This window comes from Botrytis deweyae (assembly GCF_014898535.1).
Source record: "Botrytis deweyae strain B1 chromosome Unknown BDEW_002, whole genome shotgun sequence".
Taxonomy (NCBI): Eukaryota; Fungi; Ascomycota; class Leotiomycetes; order Helotiales; family Sclerotiniaceae; genus Botrytis; species Botrytis deweyae.
Genome location: NW_024066209.1, coordinates 1,248,755 through 1,266,854, shown reverse-complemented (window position 1 = coordinate 1,266,854; position 18,100 = coordinate 1,248,755). Strand labels below are relative to the sequence as shown.

The 18,100-nt window shown below is 43.7% G+C and overlaps 5 protein-coding genes across 5 annotated transcripts; 4 read left to right on the top strand and 1 right to left on the bottom strand.

The window, feature by feature from the left end:
* Nucleotides 1-633: 633 nt before the first annotated feature.
* Nucleotides 634-1,976, top strand: EAE98_001067 (uncharacterized protein; the record flags this gene model as incomplete). The annotated part of the gene is made up of 4 exons (XM_038948684.1): nucleotides 634-743; nucleotides 801-829; nucleotides 1,015-1,745; nucleotides 1,800-1,976. 4 exons carry the CDS (start codon nucleotides 634-636, stop codon nucleotides 1,974-1,976), a joined length of 1,047 nt encoding a protein of 348 aa, XP_038814950.1.
* Nucleotides 1,977-2,510: 534 nt separating this feature from the next.
* EAE98_001066 (uncharacterized protein) lies at nucleotides 2,511-7,975 on the bottom strand (the record flags this gene model as incomplete). Its single annotated transcript, XM_038948683.1, has 10 exons — nucleotides 2,511-3,217; nucleotides 3,270-3,524; nucleotides 3,578-4,407; nucleotides 4,509-4,639; nucleotides 4,804-5,023; nucleotides 5,075-5,417; nucleotides 5,475-5,904; nucleotides 6,213-6,571; nucleotides 6,627-7,686; nucleotides 7,796-7,975. 10 exons carry the CDS (start codon nucleotides 7,973-7,975, stop codon nucleotides 2,511-2,513), a joined length of 4,515 nt encoding a protein of 1,504 aa, XP_038814949.1.
* Nucleotides 7,976-8,427: 452 nt separating this feature from the next.
* Nucleotides 8,428-9,378, top strand: EAE98_001065 (uncharacterized protein; the record flags this gene model as incomplete). Its single annotated transcript, XM_038948682.1, has 2 exons — nucleotides 8,428-8,575; nucleotides 8,659-9,378. Exon 2 carries the CDS (start codon nucleotides 8,671-8,673, stop codon nucleotides 9,376-9,378), a length of 708 nt encoding a protein of 235 aa, XP_038814948.1. The 5' UTR covers nucleotides 8,428-8,575; nucleotides 8,659-8,670.
* Nucleotides 9,379-12,039: 2,661 nt separating this feature from the next.
* EAE98_001064 (uncharacterized protein) lies at nucleotides 12,040-12,595 on the top strand (the record flags this gene model as incomplete). The annotated part of the gene is made up of 2 exons (XM_038948681.1): nucleotides 12,040-12,184; nucleotides 12,237-12,595. The coding sequence occupies 2 exons, from the start codon at nucleotides 12,040-12,042 to the stop codon at nucleotides 12,593-12,595; spliced, it is 504 nt and encodes a 167-aa protein (XP_038814947.1).
* Nucleotides 12,596-14,252: 1,657 nt separating this feature from the next.
* EAE98_001063 (uncharacterized protein) lies at nucleotides 14,253-17,316 on the top strand. The gene is made up of 3 exons (XM_038948680.1): nucleotides 14,253-14,405; nucleotides 14,464-15,435; nucleotides 15,485-17,316. Exons 2-3 carry the CDS (start codon nucleotides 14,841-14,843, stop codon nucleotides 17,041-17,043), a joined length of 2,154 nt encoding a protein of 717 aa, XP_038814946.1. The 5' UTR covers nucleotides 14,253-14,405; nucleotides 14,464-14,840; the 3' UTR covers nucleotides 17,044-17,316.
* The last annotated feature ends 784 nt before the right edge of the window (nucleotides 17,317-18,100 follow it).

Sequence of the window (18,100 nt, the reverse complement as noted above, 5' to 3'; positions counted from 1 at the left end):
ACCCTATAGCTTCCCTTGGATTACCCTATAAGTATCCACGTGTATCTTTCTGAGAAAAGTCCATTACCCTATAACTTGTTTTAGCGAGATAGCGCATCCCCGCTTATCGTCGGATTCCCCTTTAGTAGGCTGGAAAGTGTGCAGTGCCGAATGGAAGGCATGCGCAAGAAGCCATAGGGATCCTGGTTTGTTTCAGTACGGAGGGTGTTATCGAATGCTTGGGTTGGTGTGTCGGGTTATCATGCATGCATGCACACACACATACGCCTTTAGCTCTACATGTTGGTGCTGGGAGCGAAAGTTCCCGATATTGATACGAAACTTCCGACATAGGAAATATGTTCCATTCTTTGCGATATCCGTGCTTGCTTCTGCGGATGCTTCGAGGTGGATGGATTTTTCGTGGGTTTGCGTGGAAATGGATTGGGTTGGATGCGAGAGGAATGAGCTAGCATGGATAAGATCTTACGATGTGAGTACTTAAGGTTTGCGAATGCACTCTTGCTTCAAACAAATATTTGGTTGGAACATTTGAGATTGGAGGTGATAAGATAGTTCTTCTACCAACATATTCGTTCAAAAAGAGTTTCCAGATACAATTCGAATACAGAAATATATACCGTATCATACAAAATGGGTTCAACAACTCCGATCACAAATGGAATGGGAGAGGGACATATATCAAAACCTTGGATTAAAACTCCATTGGTTAGATCGGCTGCTTTGTCAAGACATGCTGGATGGTGAGTTTCTAGAATGTTTTCGGCTTTTGTTGGAAGCATAAACTGATACGGGGATAGCAATGTGTGGCTTAAACTTGAGAATTTACGTATGTATTCGTTGACTTTGTTTCCATTGTCGAATGTTGCGCAGCTCATCTTTCGTCTTTGCGACATGTCCTGATCATCTCCTTTCTTCTTCTTTATTACCATGTTTCTCCTTTCACAGTTCATCTTCTCTGGTCTATTCCATGGAATCTCAATCTCATCCATCGAAATAACTAACATAGTTCAGAACCATCTGGCTCCTTCAAATCCCGCGGCATAGGGAATCTCCTCATCCGTTCCCTTCCTCCCAATCCCCACACCCCCGTCCACTTCTACTGTTCCTCAGGCGGCAACGCCGGCCTCGCCTGCGCCCACGCAGCATTCTCTCTCAACCGTCCCTGTACCATCGTCGTTCCCATAACCACATCCTCACACATGATCTCCAAGATAAAACTACTAAAAGCCGAAGTTATCCAGACCGGAAACCACTGGAGCGAAGCTGATAGATATCTACGCGAAGAACTATTAGCCAACGATGCTAATGGTGTATATGTACCACCATTTGATCACCCCGATATCTGGGATGGACACAGTAGTGTGATCACTGAGATTGAAGAGGAGGTTCGTGGACTAGGCATCCACAGTTTGGATGCGGTGATCTGCAGCATTGGGGGAGGAGGATTATTTAATGGCATCATGAAGGGATTAGAGGATAGTGGAAGATTGGGATCGCACAGTGAAACGAAGGTTATAGGAGTGGAGACGACGGGAACGGCGAGTTTCCATGCGGCGATGAAGAGGGAAGAATTGGTCAGGTTAGATGGTATCGATAGTATTGCTACGTCGCTGGGTGCGACACAAGTAGCGGCGAAGTCTCTGGAGTGGGGACTGAAGTATAGAAAGAATGTGAGGAGTGTAGTTTTGGGGGATGCGGAGAGCGTGAGTGGTATGGTGTGGATGGCGGATGAGGAAAGAATTGTAAGTTTCATTAATTCATGAATTTCTTAGTTCCATTTACTAATTTTGACGCAGTTGGTTGAGAGTGCCTGCGGTGTCAGTGTAGCAGTGGCTATCAATGGCATGCTGAAAAAGATATTAGAGGAAGATGGGGAAAGCATGGAGGGAAAGAATGTGGTGATTGTGGTTTGCGGAGGAAGTAACATTTCCCTGAAGACTTTGGGGGAATATAGAGAGAGATTTGGTGTATGAAAGCTTGGGACATACTTTCATTACAGATCGAGGGGCGGAGTAACAATGCAGCGTTTGATTTAGAGGAGTCTTCTCTCATCTCAATTGAGGTTTACTTTAATATGAGTAACGAGGTCTTTGCATCTCCAGTATTGTTCAACACTTTGGCAATAAGGAGTGTCTCAACTTCTCATTTTATATTTAGGAGTTACGTGAAACGGTTCTTGTGGGATAGAGTAAGTAATATGACTTGCAACAAAATATTCTTAGAATTATTGAACTGTCTAATTTCAATCTTTCCAGCTCCTTTGACCCTTCGCACCGACAGATTAAGTGGTTATTCGCGATACTCCTTTACTAGCGACTCAATGACCGAGAACAATGCAAGCTACTTATAGCTATTTCCTTGCAACGAATCTTGTGGCTAATACACGAATGTGTGCTGTAGCTCAAAGCATGCCACTAAACTTGGTCTTAACAATTCATCTCCAATTCATGTCAAGAATTCTCCACCACAGTGTATACCGTATCATAATAGATACTCTTTCTGCCTAGCTATGCATCATCCGCTATCGGACGATCTATCGTACTAGCCCCATTGGATTTTTCTACATTCACCAAAACATCAGTAGGACCACCACCAATAAGATCTACTGTTCTACGCTTCGTTCTCCCACCAAATAAGCAGGTCCAGATATCGTTTTCCGAAATGGCTTCACCATCATGCCCCTTGGAAAGAAGATTCCCGGGCACTGATTGCTGCATCTCTAGGCTATTGGCCTCTTCCAGAGCCTGTGCTACTAATTCCTCATCAGAAACCGCTCTCCCTTTGCCCTTTTTTGATATGGTTGCATGGCCTAGGTGCTTCAATCTTCTCTTAACAGATAACTCATAGATTGACTGATCAACAGTGTTGCCCATAACCATCACCCAAATATTGGTCTCAAACTTTTGTCCTATTCTATGAACTCTAGACTCCCCTTGGAGTGCGATTGCCGTGTTTAATAACGGTTCGCAAAAGAATATATTACTAGCATTAACTAAAGTCAACCCAGCACTATGTGCTCGAGAATGTAAGAGGAAGACTTCTATGCCAGGATCATTTTTGAATTTCTCAACCCCGTTAGGTCTATCAATGGATGAGTGACCAATGCGAAATGCATCAAATGCGCTAGCTAAAACCGGCAGGAACTCGGTAAACTGAGAAAATACGATTGACTTCGCGCCAGGATCTGTTTCTCTAAGGTAAAGAATGTGACGGGCTTTTTGAAGACTGTTAGTGGTATTTATTCAGTGAGATCAGAATTTACATACCAAGAGTATCAATTTTGGTGCCAAATGAGTTGTTGTCTTGTAACTCAATGCTTTTGATGGCGGAGAGAGTAGCTTTGCTGACATCTGAATAGATCGCAGATTTTTGAGGGGAGTTCGAGTTGACTGATCGTTCCTTCAACGGTTCTCGAATGCCGTCAGTTTCGGCGGTCAATGTCGGCTCATGTGGCTTGTAGCTAATATTGTGAAGCTCTTCATAAATCAGCATCTCTTTACAGATGGGGCATCTATGAGATACTTCAATAGGTCAGTAACGTGTATGCGGCACTTGGAGGTGATTGCATTCTTACATTTCCACCATTCCCTGGCGCAATCGGAACAGTATTGATGACCGCAAACGGTCAAAACTCCAAGCTCGAATTCATCTCTGCAAACGACACACGTTCGCTTATCTTTGGGATTTTCGACCTCCTCTTTCAAATGGACTAGATATCTTCTCTTGGCTCTCAGCGAAGCTATGGTTTGAGTGAGTGCATGTTCTTTTCGTAGAAAAGACTGATTGACACCATCATCACTGGGGCCTGTATATGGGGCCACCTGATTTGAAATTGCTTGTAATTGTTTGTAGTACTCTACTCGAAGATTCATGCACTTTGTGAACTGCCCGATTTCCTTCTCTAGATTCGCGGTTGCTTTTGTTTGATCTCTGAGATAGTTGTGGGTCAATTTCAGTTGACCTTCGACGATCGAGAGTTCATTTTGGGAATGATTTGCCTTGAGCTTGGATATTAGCGTCTGGAGTTCTGATAAAGTCCCTCTCACACTGACGCCCTTATGCAGAAACAGGCCTCTTATGTCAAATAGCACGAGTAGCTTTTCTGGAAAGGGACCTTTGCCATGTTTTGCCTCCCGGAAAGCGGTTTTGGCTTCTTCATTGACTAGAAAATTTTGCACGCCGGACAACGAGGCCTGTCGATCGGCAATCATTGTCCGCAATGCTTGCACATATACCACGACTTCTTCCTGTACTTTTATCGAATTCTCATACTCATCCCCATTGATGGCAATGCCTTCGTCATCGTTGTCGACTAATGGACTCAACAAGATCTTGATGAGGTGGTTTCGCCATTCGTTAATTTGATATGCTTGTCTATCCAAACTAGTTCCAAGCTTTTCGAATCTAGTCATTGATAGTTAGTTATGTAGGTACAACGGGTAATGATATGAGAAAATGTATCTGAAAATATAAACTGAATCGAGATATAAATATCCACAGCTTACTCTTCCATAATCCGGCGGCTTTCGGGACCCCCTCTGAGAGTACTAGGCACGAACTGAGGCAAGTGAACAGCTGCACTAGATTCTGTATCTTTTCTAATTGCGGTCATCATGTTATCTGTCCTCTTGAAGGCCTATAATGTGTTAGCCCAGATATCTTCAGGATGTGGGACGACAAGCATCCGATCTGAATTGTGCAATCAATTCTTTGCAATGAATCAAGGAATCAAAATCGTGAAATAGTTAGAACTATATTTCATAGCAGTGTAAATGTGTGCTAGTGCAATACAGAACGTACATCTTGTAGTATTTCACGCCGTAACTCCTTAGCCTCTTCGTAACCCTGTCTCTCGAGCATATCGAGGTTTTCAAACTCGGCGGAATTAACTGCTGTCATTTCCTCGTTTGACTTTATCTGGAAGTAAGCATTTGATAGGAAGAATAAACCCATGTGATGAAGCTCCAAGGCGGCTCTCAATCGTGCTCGACTCATCACAACGCGTGAAGCAGGATCTGATCTGTATGAGGGCGTGTTAGAGCATTCCAAGGGCGATGAAAGAGGTCCTCACCCATCTTGTCCTTCAAGACATTTCTCACCAATGCCTTCAATGCTCTGGATTTTGCTCTGAGCAATTGTTTTTTGAGTTTCTGCTATCATCGCATCTGAACTACTGTCTGAATGAAATGCCAGTCTCGCGTTCTCCGACGATATCTCGGTGGATAATTCATCCCGAGCTTGATTTACAAACGTGGAGGAGAGCTTGACGCATTCTTTCCAGATATCCAGAGCCTCTTGAACGCGAGGGGAGTCTTCGTATAATTGGCCCCTCTTTAATTGAGAAAGAAGAAGTGATCGAGAATTTGCTCTAATAGCAACATCTGTTTGCGAAAACATGAGTTCAAGAGCCTTACCTGATCATGATATTAGTCTTTGCCATGGAGTACCCCGTTGTATGAGATCCGACTTACTCGCAGTTTGAACCATTGGTTCATCTCCGATTTTCTTTCGCTTTGTGGCTCGTTTGGGAGGAAGTGCATTAGTGGCCTGCCTCAATCGTACAAGCCATCGTCTCATAACCTCAGCATAGTCTTTTGGATCCCAGCCATCCATGAGAGGCTCGCCCTCGGTGTCCAGTCCAGATTCTTCACACATCTTGCCAAACATTTCTTGGTAAAACTGCTCTTCAATTGGGTTGAAAGAAATAGTAATTACGAAGCGGTGTTGTTTGGGTAAGATAAGCTCTCCGCGAACACTTTGCTTTGAGTGACGCAAACTGATAGCCTCGAAAAGCTTGTGGAAATCTTGCTTGGAGTATATAAGCGATCGCCACACCGAGACTAAGAGCTCATATTTCAAGAAAATGAGTAATCCTAGTAAGTCATTGATGTTTTTCCTAACCTAAATTGCAGTCAATATATTTCAGCTCCGTCGATAAATAAAAAGTGCTCCAGTCTCCACTACAACTCTTCATTATCTCTTCATGATTAAAGAGCTCTTCCATATGCAGAACCAGTTAGATACATTGAGTCCACTGGAAAGGCAGTATCTATACAAGTATCAAGCAAGTCCCACATTGCCTCCCAAACAAAATGCAATGAATGTCTCATAGGGCTTGAAACCCAAAAAATACTCCGAACAATGAACTTCGGACAGTGATCCAGATAAGTTCCACATTTAAATAGATAAGAAGATATAAAAATACATACTGGAGTGCCTGTGATCGCCCAGGCATTAATTCGAGGTATCATCCTTGCGACGGTTGCGGCTTTACTAACACCACTTTCAACCATTTGCGCTTCATCGAGACATACACGCCACCAAGAAAACTTCATTAAAGGTGATTTGGGCCTCTGATATTTTGACTCGCTGCGCAGCGTCGTCCTCTCCGGATTGAGACTGGTGAAATGTATCTCTGATGCAAGTATAGAGTACGTGGTGATTACTATATCAGAGGTGGCAAAATCTTTCATTGTGGTTTCATATTGAAGTGTCCGGCTCTTGATACCTTCATAATACGTAACCTTGAGATTTGGCGCATGGGTCTTTATCTCACCAATCCATTGTTCTATATATAATCAATAAATAATATTATCGGCACCCGGTATTGATTCAGAACTTACTTGAAATCGAAGGCGGTGATATTATCAGAGTGGCATGTGTTGTCTGCAAAGTCTCTCCAGAAAAGGAATCGATAACCGACGGGTCTTGATCAGGACGGGTGTGAAGTGTCATCAGGGCAATCATTTCTACAGTCTTACCCAGGCCCATCTCTTCTGCGAGAATGCCGCCTTTGATATCTTGGTCCATCCAAAAGAATGGAGCAAGATCAAAGGTGACTATTGCGAATAAATGACTAACATAGCAAGAACGCCCTTGTACGTCTGTTGCGGCGAAGAAAGAAGGCGGTATTCGGCCTATTGCCTCGGACTGAGTTGTCTCAATACATCCAGCAGCGCGAGACCACTCAGAACCTTCCCTACGAAGCATCCATTGAACGGCCCGCTTTTGGAACGGATAGAGGGTTGATTCTAATCCCGGTGTTTCGATCGAGGCAGCTGTTTCATCAACCGGATCTGGAGAGTGTGCAGATTGATAAAAGTCCTGCGCAGAGAGCGGTTCCAAGCTTGTGCTATTTGGATTGGGAAAGTAAGTGTTTAATACCTTCAACAGAGCATCCGTCTTTTTAGGCTGGATCGATTTTCGATTAGTTGTAACCTCCCATTTAATAGTAAAATCAATTCGAATATAATCTGAGTCACCCATTTTGTACACACTTATTCCGGCCTCTGTCCACAACTTACTTGATTGTTGGGCACGCTTTTTGGAGTCTCGATCAACCATCAGACAAATGAGTACGTCATCGAAGGAATTTTGAATGCTCATCGACGTATTTTTTTCAAGTGATAATGGTATGGCAAGCAAGGAGTTATGATTATCATCTCGAAGAATGATATTAGATGGCTCGGGGTTGCTACCATGGCGGCCCCAGTGGCTAGTAAAACGAATCTTTTGCCTATTCAAGGTGGTGAAGTCTAACGACAACTTTGATCGAAGACATCTGACTATCAGCGAAGCTTGTTTGACTGTGATGTAATCCTGGAAAACACCATCGTTCGATGATTCTAATTTCGATCCTGTTGTTAGTTTTTGACGCTTTCGTAGGGGTTCTTCTGGCGTGTTCTATAGTATGGAGTTAGTACTTCTAAAAGTTACGAGAAGCTTCAAAGTTCTGCTGCCAAGAAGTTCGAATGTAATCCATGAAACACAAATAATAAACCATAACAGTTACCTGATCTGTGGTAAGATAACTGATCAATGCATCCGTACTTTCGGTAACAAAGACATACGGAGCCTTCTCAAGAGGATCGTTATCTTTTGCATCATTCGTTCTTTGTGACTCCTGTGCAAAGATAGAGTCACCAGGAGTGATTGCGAAACCCTTTCTCCGCTCAGGTTTGACTGGGGCCATTATATCAAACTTCTGAATCAGGCTTTTCGACACTAAACGACCTGTACACTTCTAGGCCGCACATAGGCTTCCTTGTACATATGAGAAAGTCTACTTTTACCGCGTTCAACAGGTTTAAAGATAGGTGTGTTCAATGGATTGCCAACGATGGATGTTTTGTTGTTCTGACAGACTGTTGGATGATGAAAGATGAATGGCAGATGGATGAATTCGAAATTTCAGTTTATGTGACTGTAGTGGTTGACTGACTGCAGTCACGTCTGCACGAACGTAAGAGGTTTGCACCGATAGTAGCGAGCATGTACTGCGATAACAGATAAGAGAATATCCACACCCCCACCTCCATACTGCTATCGGGCATACTTTATTCCGGATACGTCACATGATCTTCAATTTTTCGAATAAACGCTAAGGTTAAAATCGAATTGCGAGGTAGGTAGTTTGGAGGATTCCCAGAAATAGATAGGTACAGCCTTCTAACGGTTGACACGCAAGTTGACTTACATTGACGCCATAAGTTGACATAAAATCTATGCTCCCTTCGGTATCTACACTTTGACCTGCGGGAATCCTTTTTGATATAGGTATATCATTCCTGCTGTACGTTCAATGAATCCTTAATTCCACTTTCTGGACGATGAGTCCTGCTGTGCGAAACATAGCCATATTGACTTCCTCTATAGAATCTGCCCATCATGATCCTTAAGCCTCACCAGCTACGACCAATTCCCTCATTTCTTCTCCCTTTTACGGATGCAACCACTTGCAATCAAGTACGAAGCCTACATTATCGCATGAAGGCACCGCCTGTACCCCGTCCCACACCATTTGTACCAAATGCTCAAACGTTTCTCACACTCATTGGACGAAACTTGAGCCAGCACGCATCGAAAATTCCTTCATGGAAAGCATTGTTTACATTGACCTCTGATCAACTACGAGAGCTGGGCGTTGAGCCTCCACGGAGTCGACGCTACCTCCTACGCTGGCGCGAGAAATTTAGAAAAGGGCAATATGGCATTGGTGGAGATCTACAACACATCGAAAATGGAATTGCAGAGTTGCGTGTAGTTGAAGTGCCGTCATCAGACCCGAGACATAGTACAGCTACCGCAACATCCTCACCGGGACATCAAAAAATAGTGGTCAATGTACCCACAGGAGGCAGTGCAGAGGATAGTCTCGCTGGGCAGATGGTTCCAGTTCAGGGTTTACGTATCAAAGGAGCACACACTATTATTGGACCTCATGTACAACCTTCCAAAGGAGGGCAAGCGGCGAAAATTGTCGTTAAAGAAGGATTGTGGGAAGATCGTAGAGGCCACAAGATTGATGGAGGCGAAAGGAGACAGGCCGAAGTTCGAGCAAAGAGGAGAGGAGAGGAGAAACGTGCAGCCAGATAAACATTGAGTAAATTATCAATCTTGTCGTTCATGTAAGATTATGTTAGAGGCTGTGTATGGATTCACGAGGAGGAGGTGGCTCTGCTGTGATAGTTCTGGGATCTTCATCCACAGGTCATGGCCTTCTAGAAGATATCACTCGCAAGGCTGCAGATCAGCCAAACATATTGAAGTTATATTTCAACTCGAAATCCTGAACTGCGATTGATGGTTTACACGGGTGAGGTCGGCACTAGGGCCACGTGAGATTACAGTTTCGCGGCGTAGACGTCAAGTTCACGCCATTCCCGTCTGCCTTTGGCCGAAATACCTCAATTGCTACAGATCTCCCTCGACGTTTTTCCGTACGCTAACCTTGATCAAGATTTCTCGGAAATCTAGCGATTCCTGTACGGGATCGGGATACATGGTTTCTTATTTCATGATTCCCCGGACGCAGCCCTCGTAAGCTTTCTCGTGCTCCCTCCCTCGTACTCCTCCCATTGTAGCAATTGCGCTAAATGTACCCGATGCCACATCTTTAGTGAAATTTGCCCTCCGGCTTCAAGTATTCAGAATGCTTTCTCTTTTGTATACGATAAATGGAGGTGTATTGGTTGATATTATGGTTGTGGATGACGCCAGGGCCTGGCTGTGCTGGGAAATTTCCTGCAAAGCCGGAGGATCTTTCCTCCAGATTACTATCTCGCTAGATAGTCTTACTTGCACAACCCACGCCGATAGTCTATCCCATAAATTATGTACGCACAACCCACTTGCAATCATTAGAAAGAACGCATTGTAGGTCAGCAATTAGTTAGAATCTAGATTGGACTAACCCAGCGGCCGGGAATCGCGTCAGAGATCTTTGGAATGCCTGAAACCCATAAGAAGCAATGTTACTAAGCCAATATAAAAATCGATCCAGGCAGCTCAAGCTGGCCAATCCCATCCATACTCATCTAGCAAAAGGTCGTTCATTTCGCGCAGGAGCGAAGGCAAATGTGTACCAATCTGTGCCTCTTTGGCACAGCAAGGCTCTTTGGTATGTTCTCGTCTGATGTTTTTCTCGTTCTCCATACCAATTGAGCGAATAGTGGCACCTCAGATTGGAGACTAACAAGCATTTCCACAACGACATCGTTTAGTCATTTACGGGTCCCGAGTCAAATAGTCGATATGGTAATGGATGTGTGCGTCATCTCATCTCAGAACAAGTGACCAGAATTGTAAGTGTCCTTACGGCGCAATGCATCAAAGAATAGGAGTGTAGCTGAGGTCTGTATACGATGATGTCCTTTGAAAGTAGAAAAATTTGACGAGTTCGGTGAACTGATTCGTGATGTGTCGCCGGCATTCTCAGACTACTAACCTCAGGAAAGGATACCTAGATGGTACATTTACAAAATAAGTGTACTTGATATACTGACCGTACCTAGATGAGTCTATTTATTGATCATGAAGTTTTTTTTTTCTACATGGGACTTGTCTGCCTGATCTCCCATCAAATTGATCCCTTGTTCAGCCTAGCCAAGTGTAAACGAGCCTATGCAGGCAGGAACCGAATCTCTGCCTGAACATCTTCGACAAACAATGGGTACTCGCTACCATTTCCACAAGTGGACTTCCAATTATCCTCTTCTTCTCGGCATTCATAGCGAAAACAAAAACCGCAAGTTTTTGTTTATTCAAGCTCAACCATAGAATTTTGATTTAGAACGGTCGAAAACGGCAATGCCGCGAAGAAGGATTCCTGTCAATTCCTCCCCATCTTCCTCTGAGAATGGATGGCCCCCACCACACCGGAAGGCCATTGTCTCATCGATTTGAAGCTCCACTATCAATATGATCCTAGATTCATCATCCTCCCTATCTCGTTTCGTATTTCCCATCTCGTCCCATACCTGGAGGAGTTTCTCTATACAAGGTCACATGTACACTTAGTCCAATCACTGGATCAGGTTGTAGTCCAATTCAGGCGAGGCTGCCTTAGAGGAACGGGGACCTTCTCGATAGTCCGTTCAGTCATATCCTACTCTTATCCACCTATAGTCAGTCACGTTTTCGTGGTGGTCATATCTATGATCCGTCTGGAGGCAGTGCTTCTACTTGACGTTTCATCCACTCTTGGTCTGCTTTGTTTCTTGCAGTATGCTTATGGAGATCTTTGTATATCTGTTGATATCCAAAAGCGATCATCAAATCTGCCCTCTGCGCCGCTGTATGGTTTCTATAAAGTAGGGAGTTTTCTTTTACCAAAAAACTATCAGCTCATCATCACTATCATTCATCCTTTTATGATATCAAGCAAGCTATAGCATTCTTATCTACGTCGTCACTCATTGCTCTACGTTTCACGCGTCTCAAGCACTGCATATATCTTCCAAGCAAATTCAAACAGAGCGGTCGTCATTCTGATCATATGATCCTCGAAGTCTAGTGGTAGGATATCTCAACGAAAGTATCAGGTTCCGCGGTTGATGTCAGTATTCTATTTTCTGTCCACTCAGCCAATTTCTGAACATTGAAAGGGCAGACGCCTTTAAGTCAGAGCATCTCGAAACGTCCATCGAACGGGAAAAAGCATCCGAAGCTCCTTGCCTTATAATTGAGGACCCTGACTGCAATCAAATCATCAAGTTAGAGTCAAATCTCGAGCCAATATCTGAGACAGAACCCGAAATGTCTTCTTCCCATCGATCTTCATCTGGCAAGGGGAAAAGCTCCTCTTCTGGGAAGTCAAAGCCAAAGCAAGACGATTGGTCTGGTATCACAGATCCGGAAGAGCGAAGAAGGGTGCAGAACAGGTTAGCGCAGAGGAAATTTCGTAAGTTATCACCGTATCACTCAAGCTTCAGCAATTTACTAATGTTTTATAGGTGATAAGACCAAGGCGGACAAAGAGCGTCAAGACCGAGATGATGAGAATCGTGCTCACGCGGGCCATTCCTATCACACAGCTGACTCAAATGATGTATACTATGACACTGCCGATGCCGGCGGCTCTCCATGGGGTTCCGTCTCTATGAAGCATGTTGTTTCGAAAGGTAGAGCTCAAGAGGATGCATCTAGACACGGGTCTCGGCCAGACGACGAGGCAAGCTATTATGAAAATCCTGACGCAACTTATGAAGGGGAAGGTTATTACAGAGGAGAAACAACTTCCTATGAGGACGATCAAGCCTATTACGATTATGGGAGCGCAGCGGGCAGCGGTAGCGGAACTTCAGGTTATTGATAGAACTAATATGACTCACCTGGTCATCGGGTAAAAGCGACGACCGCGTGCGACCCAGAACGACCTGATTACCTTTCATGGCCTCGAGAAACTTTTCCAGGCTGCTCTTATACCCTGGCTTACACGCTGTATTAAACTTATAGGCCGTTCCTATTTATTCTCGACTTTCGTTCAAGAATTCATTTTTATCGATACACACGGTGGACAAGCAACAAAAAGGAGGATAGATTTAACGACACCATGCCCTGATATACTTGCGCATTTTCTTACTACTTTCATTTCATTCAAATTTCAGCCTTTTTCTTTCGGGCAGAAATCAATCGATGCCTGTTCTCATGTAATACTAGATTTTCTATGTTCTATGGTGCTTACTCTTTGTGTGGCTCCAATATCCAGAGTTGAATTTGTGAATTCAGCTCACTTTGTACTTTTACACTTCTATAGAGATTTCCTCCAATGCAAAAACCTTAACATAAGCCTTTGAAAAAACATGGAATTTGTGAGATTATAGGCGTCTGGTAATACCGCACTCGCTAACCCCTGATGAAGCCAGCGAATGGTTGTCTCATGGATGCCAATCATGAATGTTAATGTATGTAACCATTGGCAAGCTAGTACTTAACGGTATAATAACCACCCTGCGGGACCTGTAAAGTTCACACAATGACAAGGAAGTTCGCAATGAGCACGACAGATAGGAAGGAGGGTATGGTCGTTAAAATCTGTCAAGTCATTCTTCATCAGGATTGGTGAGGGGAAATAAACGTCCGAGGCTGTGCTTTTGCGAGGTTCTTATGTCGTGCTACTAGATATGACAGGTTCTGTTGCCCATCTCACTCAGCCTAAATTTTAAAGTCGATAAGCATTCCAGATAGGAAAACAAACGAGATGAGAGCTTAACGGCAGTTCTCGTATAGTTCGTGTGGAGAAAAACGGATATGCCTTGAATGCGATCCTTAGGAAGCGGATTGATGCATTTTAGACGACTGAGACAGGGGATAGATGGTGGAAGGAAGATTCGGAGTGGCGAAATAGAGAACATTTCAAACGATTTGGGATTGGTATTTCTGCTTTCCTAGGATACCGGCTAACGAGAGGATTCATTAACCTTATGTTCAGATTTGGGACGCGTTTGATGGATGATGAATGGTAAGGCGTGTAAGGGGTACTCTAACGCCAGATTGTGGTAGGTGCATAGGATGCCGGGGAGGTACTAGGTAGTTAGTTCGATCAAATGCCAGATCATCTGCAGAGTCCAGACAGCAGTCGTAACAAAGTTTTAGCTGATGCTCCATGCTCCCATCGTAAAGGATCACTGGGTATGTAAGGTATGGGCGATGTGTACTAGGCGGGGCCGGGTCTGTTATATTCCTTTCAGTTGGTAGCGAGGGGACTACGTGCGTAAGGTGAGTAATAGTGATTAATTAGTCAGTAGCCTCGTAGCCCAAGAAGAGACTGAGATATCAATAGTATATGTTGGACGGATTAATGCAGATCGAGATATTTCTAGATTGACGTGGAATAGCTTGGAACGAGTATTCAATCCTGTGACTGTGAAATACTTGACACCTTGGCTATAGTTGAAAAGATTCGGCCTATGTTGAATGCTCTGTTGCTTTGTACTCTATCGTAGATGATGCACAGTTAGTTGTCCGTACCTACTTCGCTATGATATTCGCCTTTTTCTCCATTTGATAAGGGGAGCTGGACTGCCACGTGACTAAGAAGCAAGCTAGATCGTCGTATCATAGCCCATACGGTGATCCACAAGGACCATGGATGCGTGAAACTACGTATTCTCAACACTCTAGTACTGGTCCACCATAGTAACCTCCGTACTGATAATTCACAGCTAATGACCTAAGAAGGATAAAGCTACCTACCTGGTGTACCTACCATCTCAAGTCAAAATGTAGAATCCAAAGCAAGTATAGAAGTTCGAAGCTTCAATTTCCATCAAACAACATCGGTCAATTCCAACTATCCTTTATCTTTTATCAATTTGCAATTAAAACCATTTTTATAAATATTCTATTTTAATTCACCAAATTTCAATTCGAATATTCATTTCAATATTAATTTAAATCCAAAGGGATTTCAATTCCAACATCTATTTTTTTATCGATACAATTGCTTTTGCTTCTGCTTCTGCTTCTGCTTCTGCTTTTGCTTTGACTTTGACTTTGACTTTGATTACCTAGGTACTCCTCCTGTGCCATTCGGTCCTATGCAGTAGCGACGGAAAATGGCAGATTCACAAGATCCAGTCGTCACTGTCGCTTCCGACAAGGAAGATGTATCACCAACTCGTTCAAACCCAAAAGCCTCGCCCTCAAAAAATGTTACTACTAATACCGACTCTCCCCAAAACCCTCCATCAACAACGACAAAACCAACAAACGATATAACGACGGAAGACGACGAACGCAGAACACCCGTCCCAGATATCAATTTAACCACGCCTGCTGGCAATACGTCGTCGCGTTCACGTAACAAATCGGGAAAAGATCAAGGCTCTACTATGCAAGGAAATCTTGGACCTCAGAATAATAAGGTTCGTCATCTGAAAAAGGATGACGGAGAGCCTCTATGGAGAAAGGACATCCAATACGATTTTCTAAAGCTCATCTTTGAGGACGACAACGCCGTGTTTACAAACGGTTACGATGATACCCTACCGAAACAAACTTTCGCAGACCTCTATATCGATACGATGGCTAGGAGTAGTAAGACGAGTAAGATCTTGAGGGACAAATTACTGAGCGAGCATGAGCCAGCAAAGAACATGGCAATGGTGTGCCTTTTGGTTAATCTTGGTCGCATGAATACCACTTTGAATTGTGAGTAATTATCTTCTTGGGGTTTTCGCATATATTGATAAAGTTTTAGTCTTTCCAGAGATGCGAGCACAACTTCGTACCTATCATGCCATTCCATCTCTGCAAGCTCGACAAGATCCAAACTCTTACAAGCAGCTTCAAGATGCGCCTCGGCTCAAATCCATACTGAAGGGTGCATCTGAGGATCGTCCCGAACCTGGTACACTGGAAAAGATCAAATCAACACCGATCCCTCGAACGAACCCAGTCAACCTTATCTTCGTTCTTACCAACCATGCCACGAAGGTTACGGAATTACATTTCCCTACAACCCGTGAATTTTATGATCTCATCATGAACACTCAAATCACCAGCAAATCAAGAGCAAAGGCGTTCTTATGGTTGATGTGGTTCTATCTCGAGTCAGATTTCACAGAAGAAGGGGCAGATGAGAATCCATTTGGGTCTGGCGTAGATTATGATACCGACGTCAGAAATCAAGGTGTTCCACGATTACAGGATATGACAGAAGAAGAAGAGCTATTGGAGAACGTTGATACAGAAGAAGAGCTAGAGTATGGTCATACTAAAATGCGCGAACGCAAACGTATCATTGAAGCAGACCAAATCGCTTTCCAAGCAGAAAATGGTCCTCCAAAACGTGGTCCTAAGCCAAAGCTCAACTTACCCCTCGATGAGGGTTCCAATTCATCTACTATTATGAGTCGTGTTCGGCCCCGTTATGATGATGTGGTTGGAACTCCAGCTGGTTTGATTAGTAAGATTCGCCCCAGACACGACTCCGATCTTGACAGCACACGCTCAACCCCGCCCCCTCGAGCCTTTAGTTCCAGCAACATGCGTATTAACAGTGTTCTTAATGCAGGCTCCAGGTATCGAGGCGGAAAGAATGGTGAAGGTTCATCTCCAGCGCCAGAGGTGCCAGCTACTCTTTCCAGGCGACATCGACCGCTCACCGCACATCAAATCGCAGTAGAGCGGAACAGAAACCAACGAGTCGATTATATTCTAAGTCGTGGTATTAGAAAGGCACACCACTCGGCGAGAAAGTTGCGTAAGCAGCAAGGCGTTTTCGCTCGCGCATACCAGAGGGTGAGCGCAATGTCAGATCCATTCAGCGACAGTGAGGATGAAACCTATCACAGGAATCCTTACCCATTTAAAGAACGTGGATTTGGTGGTCTAGTTCAACTCGAAGCTGAAGAGGATGATTTTGGAGAAGAAGTATCAGCGTATGCAGCTGCTTTTCGACGCGTTGGGAGAAGACTTGATCGTTGGGATGGTCAGAAGGGTTTGAATCTTGGAGTTATTGGCACCAACCGCATCTTGACAAACAATGGCATCAATGGTCATCGCGCACGAGATAGCGATGAAACCGAAGACGAGCCAGACGAGCCAGTTATTCATAACCCCAAGCGCCAGGCAAATGGACATGTTGCCGTACAAGCAGGAGGGGATGATGATCTTGACGATATGGATAAGGAACTTCTGGGTTTGGTATCTGACGATGACGAGGATGGTCTTGATCCGATGGAAAAATCTTTGTTGGGAATTGGTGGCGACGAAACCGAGATAGAAGCGAGCGACACGGAAATGGATGTGGATTAGCTAAACTTGTATTGATATGGCAGGGTAGGGTATTAAAGGGTATGGAGATAGCTCGATAGGCTTGTCGAAAGAGGCGTTTTTGGGAGACAAATAATTGCTGGCGTCATTATTAAGGTATGAAGTGAAAATGACTTTATAACCTGTCGAGACATATTAGATAGAGGGAGGAAGGGATCGATTGAGCAAGATGAGATAGCGATCTATGTATAACAAATTAGTCTTAGGTACCTATTCTTAGCAGCCAAGGAAATCTATAGTTGCATGATTTTACTAAAGAATTTGAGACGTTTAAAGTGTTAATATCTGTGTTGAGGATGCTGGAGAGTTTATTAGCTATATTATCAGAGTTGGCCACCAAATATGCAAGTTAGGTAGGTATAATACTTATGAGGTACCTACGTCGTACTAAATACCGTTTCCAAGAGACTGTAATTGGTAAGAGACGGTTGATGCAATTGTGACATCGGCACAAGTAGGCTCGGTAGGTAGGTAGGCAATTGTTCCGCGGTGTAAATGCAAGTAATCTAATCGCAAATTAGACGCACATATGTATGGTGGACGGTTAAGACAACTTCGGACATATCATACATAACATCCTTATGAGTAGATGGTTATTTGAGATCTTACTCCGTAGATTTCGAGAGTTGTTATCGAAGATGGTATATGGATGGAGGATGGCTGGATGGGTAGATAGAATACCCGTTAGATGGATGTATCTAGTATCCACCTGCTTAGTACCTACTCCTACTAGTACCTGCCTAGATGTAGATGTAGATATAGATAACTGGGTACATCTATTTCTTTCACAAGCTCATTTTATTTCTGGCAAGCACATCACTCCCCTTTTCGGATTTTTCTCGTGTGTGTTTATCCCATTTATGTAGCAGTATATATCTATATATATATATTATATCTATTTATTTATTTATTTATTTATCTATTTATCAGTTTACCTAGGTATATATCCATCGATCTACTCTTGTATCTGTCTATCTATCTACGATTGATCCATTATCTACGAACATCGTGTGTGAGATTGCACAGCAGGCCTTTGAAA